The 13052-nt window shown below is 41.2% G+C and overlaps 1 protein-coding gene across 1 annotated transcript in view; it reads left to right on the plus strand.

Moving 5' to 3' along the window:
• dacha (dachshund a) overlaps positions 1-13052 on the plus strand; it is a 400809-nt gene that overhangs the window by 306396 nt on the left and 81361 nt on the right. The window contains exons 5-6 of the mRNA XM_041195643.1: positions 522-732; positions 12245-12325. Of these exons, the coding sequence (XP_041051577.1) occupies positions 522-732; positions 12245-12325 (292 nt within the window). The remainder of the gene's footprint in view (positions 1-521; positions 733-12244; positions 12326-13052) is intronic.

Raw genomic sequence — 13052 nt, forward strand, 5'->3', positions numbered from 1 at the left:
AAGGCATATGCAGGGTGTGTAGGTTTTTGGATTTAATCATGTTGGCATCCCGTCTACACGGGCCAAAAATAATTGGAAATTGAAATTATTTACTATGTAAAGCAATCATACTATGTAAGATGTGAGAAAGAATGTTATGTTTTATGTCTGAATTATAAAATGTGGTCAGTAGGTTGTTCAGTCAATTTTACTCTGATAAGTAAATTATTTTTCAATATAGGTCTTGCATAATATTGTAGGTAAATTGATGCACAGAGGTTCCGCTTGCCTTTGGGATCAGTTAATGATAAATAATTTATTGATTAGATTTAAATATAAGCAGAAATTACCCAAATGATCATTTAATAAAGAACAGAATATTTTATAGATATTGATTTGACCTGTATTTGAATAGAAATGTGTTGAACGTGCTAAATGTTTAAGTTCAGTATTTTCCACAGTAACATCAGTAGTAACAATATATTTAAGTATGTACAAACCTAAATGAATAATGAAAATTAACCTTGTATTTCGGAATGTAGGGAATGCCACTACAAGCCAATAAAGATTACACTCATCTACTTGGACAACCTCTTGAATTTTTGTTCTGCCACCAGGAGCGGGTTCATAATAGCCCATCCCCAGCACCATCCCTTGAAGACAGTCACCGGCCTGGAAGTCACCCCTCTTCACACCAGAGCAGCAGTGTGTCTAGCTCACCATCCCAACATGACATTGCCTCTGACAGAATATGTAAGCAAGTTCTTGTTATTGAACTTTCTGAACTATTACACACAGCCCAAAATTTCCAGCTCTTTTTTGTGCCACTTAATTATTTTGGAAATTTACAGCTTGCTTAATCCATTATAAATTATTGGATGCATTCTTGCGCAGTTTTAAATCATTATCAAACGAATGAAGAGAGAGAATAATAGAAACAACAATGCACTGGTCACTTTGGGTGGGGGCTTACATGACAGCATGAGCCAGTTTAAAAAAAATATTTTCCATGATTACTTTAGTCTCAAAATAAGACTAATCATCTTGGATTTACCGTAATACACACACCTCTGTCTATCTTGCAAAAACACATGATGGTTTTATTTTACCGACAGAGCACAATGGACATCAATGCAAAAAGTGCAGCATAACAATCATGATAGTGAATGAATAAAATTGATGTAATTACTGCAAAGTTTATGAATGATATTTTAGTACACAATAAATTACTAGGAAATGACAAGTCAGCATTATGAAATCTGTTACCAAATATATCGATGTTTCCATTAATATATTAAAAATACAAATACACACCCATGCACAAACACACACACAAGCAGATCTCCCATTATATTGCTGTAGTGAGTCAGGCTATGCATTTGTAAAGGGGGTTGCAGATCTCTAGTGAAAGAATATGGAAATAAGTTTGCAAAGGATTTTTACAGAGACTGCAAAGTCGGTGTTTTTACAAATAGTTTCTTCAACCACAGCAGGTAGGTTCTGGATATATTGAGAAATATCTTCATGCAATAGGTGGGGTCAAGTTGTTATTGTATATAAATTTACAATTTTTTTTACTAGTATATTTGCAACATTCCTTCTTTATGAAGTGTCACTAAGTGTATTTATTAGATTTAAGCAAAGCTTTGTGGTAAAATTCAAGGCTTTCCTCCAAACTTGTATATATCGTCCTTTCAGAGGCTACTACCTGTTTATATGAACAATGATTGTCTTGAGTTCAGAATCAGTAAAAAAAATACAATTGCTATAGCAATTTAGAATACTAACAAAACATTTCACTCCAAAATTTCACCTTCTTAATACTTCATTTGTAATGTAATTTCAATACCCATTGAATATATTCATTAGATATACACAGAGTTCCTGCCTGCATAACTTTTTGTTTCAACATTTTTTCTCATCTAAATTGCTATGCCCATAGCTGTTAATAGATTTTCCTACGTAAACTTGTAATAGTGAAAACCAGTTTGTTCCTTGGGCTCTCAAAAATTGCTCAAAATGCTTCCACAAGTTTTTTTTTTCATTACTCACTATTTTTTCTGTTACTAACTACCATTTCTAAAGTTCAAAATAAATTATTTAAACAAAATTCAATTAAAAATACTTATTCTTGCCAGAACTTGATTAACTATCAATTTAATTATCTTTTGATGTCTTCTCTGAAGCTAATAGTAAAGGCTTCAGCTTCTCCAAGATATTGGGATTTTCATGGTTTACTTGTTTCGATAGAATATTTTTCTTTAGCTTCTCACAATTTCTAGTTGGTAGCTTTTCTTGAAATAATTTTGAAAAATAAAGGACAAATTTCAAAAGCTGTGAGGTAAAGGTTACATCATGAGTGTTTGGCGGGGGTGAGGGCTGGTGGGGGTAGCATTGAATGATGGCACATCTGAGAAAATATTTGTTTTTTGTTTTATGACACACTTCAGAAATGGTGGGTTGGGGGAACTGCAAAAATGGAAAGAGAGATGAGTGACTGAGGTCAGAGCGAATAGGAGGTGAGAAAGGGATAGATACTGAACCCAAGGACAGATAAATAGAGAGAGAAGAAAGATGTTTTCCTTCATTCAGTGTTAGTTCAGAATTAAACAAAATTGAATTCTCGTCTGTGTAAGGCTAAAGGCAAAAAAGGATAATGTATCTCTGAGTGAGATTCTAACTTCTAATAGAGAGAGAAAGAAATGGGAGATGGCGGTGAGAAGGATAAATGAAGTGAAGGACAAGCAGTTTCTTTTTTCATTCTAATTTTCAAAGGTTGTGGGCCCTGACAACATTCCGGCAATAGTACTGAAGACTTGTGCTCCAGAACTTGCCGCACCCCTAGCTAAGCTGTCCCAGTACAGCTACAACACTGGCATCTACCCGACTATTTGGAAAATTGTCCAGGTATGTCCTGTACAAAAAATGCAGGACACATCTAACCTGGCCAATTATTGCCCCATCAGTCTACTCTCCATCATCAGTAAAGTAATGGAAAGGGTCATCAACAATGCTATCAAGCGGCACTTGCTTTGCAATAACCTGTTCACTGATGCCCAGTTTGGGTTCCGCCAGGACCACTCAGCTCCTGACCTCATTACAGCCTTGGTTCAAACATGGACAAAAGAGCTGAACTCCAGAGGTGAGGTGAGAACGACTGCCCTTGACATCAAGGTCACATTTGATTGAGGGTACAACAAGGAGCCCTAGCAAAACTGGAGTCAATGGGAATCGTGGGGAAAACTCTCCACTGGTTGGAGTCATACCTAGCACAAAGGAAGATGGTTGTGGTAGTTAGAGGTCAGTCATCTCAGTTCCAGGACATCACTGCAGGAATTCCTCAGGGTAGTGTTCTCAGCCCAACCATCTTCAGTTGCTTCATCAATGACCTTCCTTCCATCATAAGGTCAGAAGTGGGGATGTTCACTGATGATTGCATAATGTTCAGCACCATTTGTGACCCCTCAGATAATGAAGCAGTCCATGTCCAAATGCAACAAGACCTGCACAATAACCAGGCTTGGGCTGACAAGTGGCAAGTAATGTTCATACCACACAAGTGTCAGGCAATGACCATCTCCAACAAGAGAGAATCTAACCATCGCACCTTGACATTCAATGGCATTACCATCACTGAATCTCCCACTGTCAACATCCTAGAGGTTAGGATTGACCAGAAACTGAACTGGACTAGCCATATAAATACTGTGGCTACAAGAGCAGGTCAGAGGCTAGAAATCCTGCTATGAGTAGTTCATCTCCTGACTCCCCAAAGCCTGTCCACCATCTACAAGGCACAAGTCAGGAGTGTAATAGAATACTCCCCACTTGCCTGGATCAGTCCAGCTCCTATAGCACTCAAGAAGCTTGACCACTGTCCAGGGCAAAGCAGCCCGCTTGATTGACACTACATCCACACCCTCCACTACCGACGTACAGTAGCAGCAGTGTGTACCATCTACATGAAGCACTGCAAGAATTCACTAAGGCTCCTTAGATAGCACCTTCCAAACCCGCGACCACTACCATGTAGAAGGATAAGGGCAGCGGATAGATGGGAACACCACCACCTGGAAGTTCCCCTCCAAGCCACTCACCATCCTGACTTGGAAATATATCGCCGTTCCTCCACTGCCACTGGATCAAAATTCTGGAACTCCCTTCCTAACAGCACTGTGGGTGTACCTACACCACATGGACTGCAGCGGTTCAAGAAGGCAGCTCATCATCACTTTATCAAGGACAACTAGGAATGGGCAATAAATGCTGGCCTAGCCAGCAAAGCCCACATCCCGTGAATGAATAATAAAAAAAATATTATTTGGAGAAAGCACAAACTGATTTATGAGCAACAAAAGAGTAGGCGGAAAACAAGTTGGGGTGTAGAGCCTTCTGGCCTCCTCCTGACCATGTTGAGAGGGTAGAGTGGGAGTTAAAGGTGAGGAAATGGCGTTAAATCTTCAGAGGGAAGGATCCTAGGGTTGAGCAGGTAATCCAAAGAGGAAATGATAGTGATAGGAGGAGTGAAGGGGCAGTAGGTAGGGCAGGAGTAGTAAACATGGGGCTGGAATTAATGCCCTCCTTGCTGGGTGTGTTTTCAGCAGGGAGACATGTAAAATATTTGGGTGCCCAGCCCGCCTGCTTCCCACCTTACCCTGACCTGTTCCCCATAATATCTGTGCTGGGTAAGTCGCCCTCTAGCCCAGCCGTCCTTAGGCCTGCCGAGCTCCTTAATTGCTCAATTAATTGGTAAATGGGGTCCTCAATACGCCCCCAGTGCTATAAAGCACTGAGCAGTGGCAGGTGAGCCAGAGTGCAAAGGCTGTTTTTGAAAAGGCGGGAAAGAAGGGGGGCTATAACAATTGGGAGATGCCATTGTCACTCTCACACACACACACACACCCCCACCCCCCCCAACTTGTTCCTCCCTGCCTTCCAAAATCTGGCCTCGCTACCATCCTCTCCCCCATCCCTAGGCTCTCCAATCCTTCCCCACCTTAAAAACCCAGGACTTACCTGTCTCCTGGGGTCTCCTTGTCGTCCCAGCAAGGCCCACGACTGAGTTCTCGTGCTGCAGGGACTGCTAGAGCTGCCAACCATTCAGTTTGACTGGCAGCTCTTGAGGGTGGGACATCCTTCCACTTAGGGGTGGAATTGAACCCTCAGCCTGTGTATCATTCTGAGACGGGCTTTTAAAAGTCGGTCTATTTGGGACCGATTTTCCTTCTGGGGGGTGGGGGTGGCAGTGGAAGGGGTGGATGATGGTCAGCAGTTCTGCCCTTCCCCCCTCCCCCTTGTAAAATCCAGCCCAGCCCCTGATGGAGAGGGCCGCTCCATCCCATAACCCCATATCAAATGCAGCTTGTAGACTCTGGAGGCTTGAGCACACAATTTAAACAGGTTGCTTCTGCAGAACACTGAGGAGAAGAATGATTTGAGATGCAGTCTTTTGGATGAGTTCATATTTATCCTATCTTTGATGTTTTATACAGAAATAGTCACAAAAGTAATTCCCCCATTTTGTTTACTAGCAGTTTTCAATTGAAAGACCAGAGTGCAGGAGAGACTGGCTTTATCAACAGCAAGTCCAGGTATATTCTGTGAACACTGAGTCTTACTGTCAATCATAAACAATTTTAGAAGTTGTAGAGACAGGTGCATGTCTGATGAGGTAGCATTATTAAGAATGAGATTTCAGAATACTTGGAAGTGCATGGTAAAATAGGGCAAAGTCAGCATGGAGCCAATGGATGGTATCTACTTGGACTTCTAAAAGGCCTTTGACAAGGTGCCGCACAGGAGGCTGCTCAGTAAGATAAGAGCCCATGGTGTTAGAGGCAAGGTACTAGCATGGATAGAAGATTGGCTGTCTGGCAGGAGGGAGAGAGTGGGAATAAGGGGATCTTCTCAGGATGGCGGCTGGTGACTAGGGGAGTTCCGCAGGGGTCAGTGTTGGGACCACAACTTTTCACTTTATACATTAATGATCTAGATGAAGGAACTGAGGACATTCTGACTAAGTTTGCAGATGATACAAAGATAGGTGGAAGGACAGGTAGTATTGAGGAGGCTGGGAGGCTGCAGAAGGATTTGGACATGTTAGGAGAATGGGCAAAGAAGTGGCAGATGGAATACAACGTGGAGAAATATGAGGTCATGCACTTTGGTAGGAAGAATAGAGGCATAGACTATTTTCTAAATGGGGAGAGAATTCAGAAATCTGGAGTGCAAAGGGACTTGGGAGTCCTAGTCCAGGATTCTCTTAAGGTTAACTTGCAGGTTGAGTCGGTAGTGAGGAAGGCAAATGCAATGTTGGCATTTATTTTGAGTGGACTAGAATATAAAAGCAGGGATGTGCTGTTGAGGCTTTATAAGGCACTGGTCAGACCACATTTAGAATATTGTGAGCAATTTTGGGCCCCGTATCTCAGGAAGGATGTTCTGGTCCTGGAGAGGGTCCAGAGGAGGTTCACGAGAACAATCCCAGGAATGAAAGGCTTAACATATGAGGAACATTTGAGGACTTTGGGTCTATACTCGATGGAGTTTAGAAGGATGAGGGGGGATCTGATTGAAACTTACAGAATACTGAAAGGCCTGGAAAGAGTGGACGTGGGGAAGATGTTTCCATTAGTAGGAGAGACTAGGACCTGAGGGCAGAGCCTCAGAGTAAAGGGAAGACCTTTTAGAACTGACATGAGGAGAAACTTCTTTAGCCAGAGAGTGGTGAATCTATAGAATTCATTGCCACAGAAGGTTGTGGAGACCAGGTCATTGAGTGTATTTAAGACCGAGATAGATAGGTTCTTGATTGGTAAGGGGATCAAAGGTTATGGGGCGAAGGCGGGAGAATGGGGTTGAGAACCTTATCAGCCATGATTGAATGGTGGAGCAGACTCGATGGGCCGAATGGCCTAATTCCTGCTCCTATGTCTTATGGTCTTATGTGAGCTAGGGCTGGATTTTCAAAGTGAAGAATTCCAGGTCCCTACTGTGCTCCTCAACAGTATCACTCAAATTTCCTAACTGGACTGGAGGTGAGCTCAGTGCCCAATTAGAGTGCTGAGCAGCTCCAGGAGGGTGGAAGCTGCCTGCCTGGTGTCAGAAGCAAAGAAAAGTGGTAGCTGTGTGGGGGCTGCTACTGCCTTGCCAGATATAGCAGGAAACTCATCAGAAGTCCTGGAGCTGGAATACAGAGGCAAGTGACTATATTATTATTCTAACAGGTTTCTGTGTGCCTTGGTTGACAGAGAGCTGGAAACCACACTGTTGCAAATTAGTGATCATTTATTGACTTATTAAAATATTTTCAAAGATGGACTTTAGCAGGACTCCATCAGAACCTTCTTCCCTCAGGTTCCAGTTAGATGTAATCTGACATCAATGATAATTAACCCTTTATACTACACCTCCCCAAGCCTTTTGTTCAACTCATTAACATTAACTTTATACATCCTACTTCCATCAACCACCCCCCCCCCCCCCCGCAGTCTCTTGTACTAGCGGCAACAATCTGTGTTCACAGTTCTCTTTGAGGATGAGTAGGATGTTTGCTTTCCAGAACATTCTCCTTGGAAAGCACCAACATCTGCAGACAGAGATTTCTGCTTCTGGTACTTCAGGGAAAGGCTGGACTGCTGGTGCCTCTTGCTCGAAGGAATGAAGCTTGTTCAACTCCTGTGAAGATTTGTACAGCTGTAAGGGCCTATAAGCGTCTACTGTTGCAACGAACAAAGTATTATGTAATGTCTCATCCATGAACGATTCAGACAGATGGAGAGAAGAATATCCTGAAGAAAAAATTATGATTGTCCTGCTAATACTGTAGGAATTCCTGTAGGTAGTGGTTCAACTTGCACGCTTGCTTCAGTGTGAGTTTGCTCCTCAGTGGGCCTGAACATTTCTGGAACTTCATCACGATCTATGCTGTCACCAGCATCAGCAGCGAAAGAAACATGCAGAGGCAGAGGAATTACACTCTCTTTTCACCTATGGCATTGGTAAGATCTGTAGTAAGCATCTCTATATATTTTTTTAATCTCCAGATTTAACGTCAGATTTAATGATAGCAACAATTTGTTCTCTAACAGTAACAGTGGCAATAAGAACTCCTGGTCTCAGTTCTTCATTGTACGAAAAAGAGTTGCTGCATCATGTTGTTGTATGTCATTCGTGTCTTCAGAATGAACAGATGGATTTGCACCTTTATCACTTTCTTTAATAACATGCTGATCCCCCTCAGCAGAGATATCTGGTCTATCATTATCATCTTCTACTCTTGTCTTCAAAAAGCAAAGCAAGTTTCAGAATCAGCTCCTGCGACAAATCATCGATATCAGTGGCATCTGGGTTATCATCCTCTTCCGCTCTTTTCTGAAAGAGCAAATTAAGGTCCAAAATGTCATCTTACAGCTGGTCACCTTCATCCTTAATGCACAGCTTCTCATTTCATCTAGCCTCTCCTTGAAGAGAAATGAAAGATCTACGATGTCCTCCTATGGTGATAGGGATGGAGTTTTATCTCTGAAGACTGATTCACAATGTTCTGGGTCAAACTTGAGTTTCTTCCTACAACTGGTGAATAAAGAAGATGCAAAGCTATATGAGCTTCTCTGCTCAATAAAGAACAATACTGATTAGGAATAATATATAGAATATTGGTGAACTCTATACCACTATAATGCAATGTAGCAATCATCCCTCCTCACACCTTGAGCGGAATGCCCCCTGCGCTGTGAAGTTGAATGGTAGACAGCTGGAGAAATTCAGACTTCAGCCATAATACCATATCAGACTGGACACTCCTGCCTCCATGTCCAACTTAAAATTGGTTTTGTGGCCATTGACTATGATACCTGCCATAAATATGCTTTCAGTTCTGCCACTTCACCCAAGAAGAATACATCCTGTTCTTCAGTATCATCTATTTCTTGGACAGTTGCAGATTGGAATGGTTTGTCTTTAAATTTTTGACCTGATAATGGAAGTTTCCTGCTGCTACTTTAAAATGGCTCCTGGCCCCTCTTGCAGCAGGTGCTGCACTTGGCATTGATGGCTGGGCCAGTTTGGTGCCAATGAGGTTTTCTCCTACCACAATGGGGACATGGAACAATGGTGCCAACTGCACCCCCTTCATATTGCCTCTGTTTTCTGGCAGACGCGCTGATAGCCCTATGGTTCATGAATTGGACCAAATCAGTGATCTACCCTAGGAAGGCTCCTTATCACCTCGGATGAATAGCCTGTTTTGCTTGCAAAGTCCAGCCTGCTTTGCTAACTGTACTGCTTTGGACAAAATGAGATCTTCCCTGGGTTGTAAGAAATCTGCAAATTCTTTATCTATCACCCCCACTACAATGTGGTCTCTTATGAGCTCCTCCCTCAATATCCCATATTCTTAGTTATCCGCTAAGTGATGCAGGTCATTTATAGAAGAACCAATATTTTGTCCTTGTTCCTGGCTATGGCGGTTGAATTTTACCTGGTCTATTGTGCCGTAAGCTAAGGGAATCAGAGGCCTTTATGACCTCTTCATATTTAGTGGTTTCTTCATCAACCCAGTCTTCTTAAAATGTCATCAGCACAGCTGCCGATTGTATAGAGGAGAGCACTGACCTCATCCTTTTTTGGTTTCTGAGCAAATCTGGAGGCAGTCTGTATCAACCAAATCTGCGATGCCATTTTCTCCAGTGTGCAGCTTTGTCGAAGCCCTCCACAAGGTCAGGGGCTTGGGCAGAGGTACAACTTTCTCCATGGCTCTGTGCATTTCCAGTTCGCTGTTGTGGGACTCAGGTAGCTGTTAGTTGCTCCATGGGCATTTCTCGAGTGTGTTCCACCAGGCCGATGGCTTTTACTTTTCCCACCTTTAATCGGTATCAACTGGGATCTTTAGTAAATGGTTCACCATGCATTATTATCACAATCGGGTTCTGTCTGCCTTGGTTAGAAGATTGCTGGAAGCCATGCTGTTGCAAGCTAGTGAACATTTATTGACTATTTACGATGACGGACTTTAGCTAGGCTCCATTATAACTTTCATCCCTCAGGTCCCAGTAAGTTGTGATCTAACATCATCGATGATGCACTTTAGCTATTAGCATAATAGCTATTAACCCTTATACTACAGTGATCATACAAACAAAGAAAAGGCGTAGTGCTGAACCTGGTGTTCATCGGCCCTTCAAACTTCAGTTTCCACACATTCTAGGGAACTTTCCGATGTCCTTGTAATGAACCTGATAGCTGAGAACAAATGTGCACCAGACTGTTTAGGTTCGGTGAATTAAAAGCCCCATTAATGCCGGGACAGGCCCCTTAAGCTTAAGGAGTGTAATGGGCCATTAATTGGTGGTGAGTGTGTTTCCCATTCCAAATCCCCACATCGGCCCTTTGAAAATTCCAAACCCTTCTGGAAGCAGGGGTCCTGAGCCGACCACCAGGACTGCGATTTTGAAATTGCGCCACATTAGGTCCCAACACCACCTGCTATGTTCATCTCCTAAAACCTTTTCAGCTGACAGTGAAGGTTCTAGGAACTTGATGACAAGGCTCAATATTCTCCAATAGGTACAATTTCTAACAGAAAACATTGTAACAGGCATTTTAAACTCAGAAATGCTACATTTAGACAAGGTGAATAAATGTCTTAACTTTTATGATTTAATATTTATTTTGGTACAAGCCTTATACCCTGTAATACATGATTTTACTGACTGTTCATGATTAATACATTGTTTCACATCCGCTTAGTAGTTTTTCATTGAACGTTTATTTATCTGCTTTTCCCATGTTTGATTCATATGCTCTCTACCTCTTCGTTTATGATTTGTTGCTGCTTTATGAATACATGTTGTGAGCCAATCAGCTGTAATAAATTTGCATTTACAATAGTGCAATTCGCAACGTGCAACTTCTCAAGTGTAACAACAGACAGAGTGTGCACTCAATGCATCATTCACAGGAAGATCGATGCATAACCTCCCACACACAACCATATGCAATGTAGGAATGAATGTCATCTTCAATGCTTAGATATTGAACAGATAGGACAGACTGCCTTTCCGTTACAGAACCTGCTTAATCTTCACTTCTACCAATATCAATGTGAATGAAAATTAGCCAGCCTCTGTAATGGACAAGCAAACCACTCCATTGGTTGGTGATAATTACATTCTACCTTAGTATATTTCATTAAAAAAAAGTAATTATCTTAAAAGGAAATAGAACTAATATTGATGGCAACAGATCCAGGATGTGTGGCATTGCTTTACAAAATACTGTGCTGAGGAACATTTTGGTGAGTTCATGTATGTGTGCTCAAGTATTTATAGAAACAAAGACCATAGTGTTTTTAAATGTACAATAAATATTATGCGATTGAGGAACTGGGGTCCAAACCCAAAGTTATCAAGAAGTTGTTTGGTACTACAAAACTTGTTTACTGCTGAAAAAGATAGACATCTTTGTTGAAGCTTTTCATCTTGCACTCATCAGGTATTTTGCAAGAAAATACCAATGTCAGGGGAAACAACATATTTATACTTTGAGAAGAGAGTGCTGACTGGTTGACAAGTGGACTCTGCTTGGTGGATGCATTGCCATGGAGAATGCACTGGTTGATTGTGACTGACAGTTTGAAATTTAAACCCGGCAGCTTGACTAGACTTTGACCTCGGGGATGAACCAGTGAATGGCTGTCACTTATTTTGTTTAGCTGAAACAGGTGCAATGTGTGTACATGTTCTTTCTGCCAGCAAAGAACAGGGCCCTGTGAATTAATACATGTGGCTTCCAATACACACAAATGCACCACACTGTGAGCCACACTGACAATCTTAAATTGGTTGTCAGTGTAATTCTTAGTACACTGAGGATTACTTAGTAATTGTCCATTTGCAGAATCACATCTAATGTTGGATGCTGTGTTTTGAGTTTTGCAACTGGTTGGGTACAGTCCGTATTTTGCCCATTGCGAACAGCGGAAGGGGCATGCTGTTTGATACCTGCCAACTAATCAGTGCTCTCTTCTCATACAGTATAAATATTTTGTTTACCCTCACATTGGTATTGTTTTGTGAATTGTCCTGATGAGTCAAGACAAAAGGCTTTGACAAAAAAATCTCTTTTTTCAGCAGTACTGAAGTTACCAAGAAGCTTAATGCCTGGGATTTGTAAGGATGAGGAAGAATGTGATTGAATAGAAAAAAAATCTCTGGTATTGATTCAGTCGAATAAACTGTGGAATATTATAATTCTTTTTCAACAGCTAGTCAGCCTGGGACTAGAGAAGAGGAGCTCGCTGATCGTGATAATGGGCCCAGTATAAAGAGAAGCCAAAAGGAGAAAGGTAGGACAGCTATCTAAGCTAGTTTTTATTTAAGGGGAGCGAGAGAGACAACAGTTACATAACCATGTTGTTAAAGCTCCCGGAATATGCTTTGATCTCCAAGTCTCTGGAAGAGATCAGAAAGATCATATTCAGATAAGTCAGCAAAGGCTGTGCCACTTTTTTTAGTAATTGCAGAAATGCTTTCTTCTTCTCCTTCTTCTCTCTCCATCCTAATTTTCTCATCTTAACCGCACTTTACTGCTGGAAAACATACATGACTTATTTTAAATAGGTTAATGTCACTATTAAAATATTGAGAATGGAAATATATAAATGGCTGTCCTAAAAATAATGTGCAGAAGGAATTCAAAGGTGTGCCACAATTTCATGGGCACTAGTAAAACATCAACCTGTACATTTACAAAAACTGCTTCTGTTGCTGATATGAGTTTTTAAACAAAAGTTGAGACATTTATTATCTTACTCATTGATATGTAATGGTTACTATAATTAGGCCAATGTTACCATGTTAAAAAAACACCCAAATAAAGGACCACATATTTTATACATTAGGATTGACGTATTGTGCATAACATTTCCAGCTGTAGTCATTTCCTTCTAGTTAAGCGCAAGTAGCATTTTCCAATAAAGCTTTTGCTTTTATTAGGCATTGATCTCATCAGGAATTCTCATTGCTGATATAAACATTGATCCAAAATTTTCTACAGAACAATAAGCTATTCTT

Source organism: Carcharodon carcharias, chromosome 9 (assembly GCF_017639515.1).
Source record: "Carcharodon carcharias isolate sCarCar2 chromosome 9, sCarCar2.pri, whole genome shotgun sequence".
Lineage (NCBI taxonomy): Eukaryota > Metazoa > Chordata > Chondrichthyes > Lamniformes > Lamnidae > Carcharodon > Carcharodon carcharias.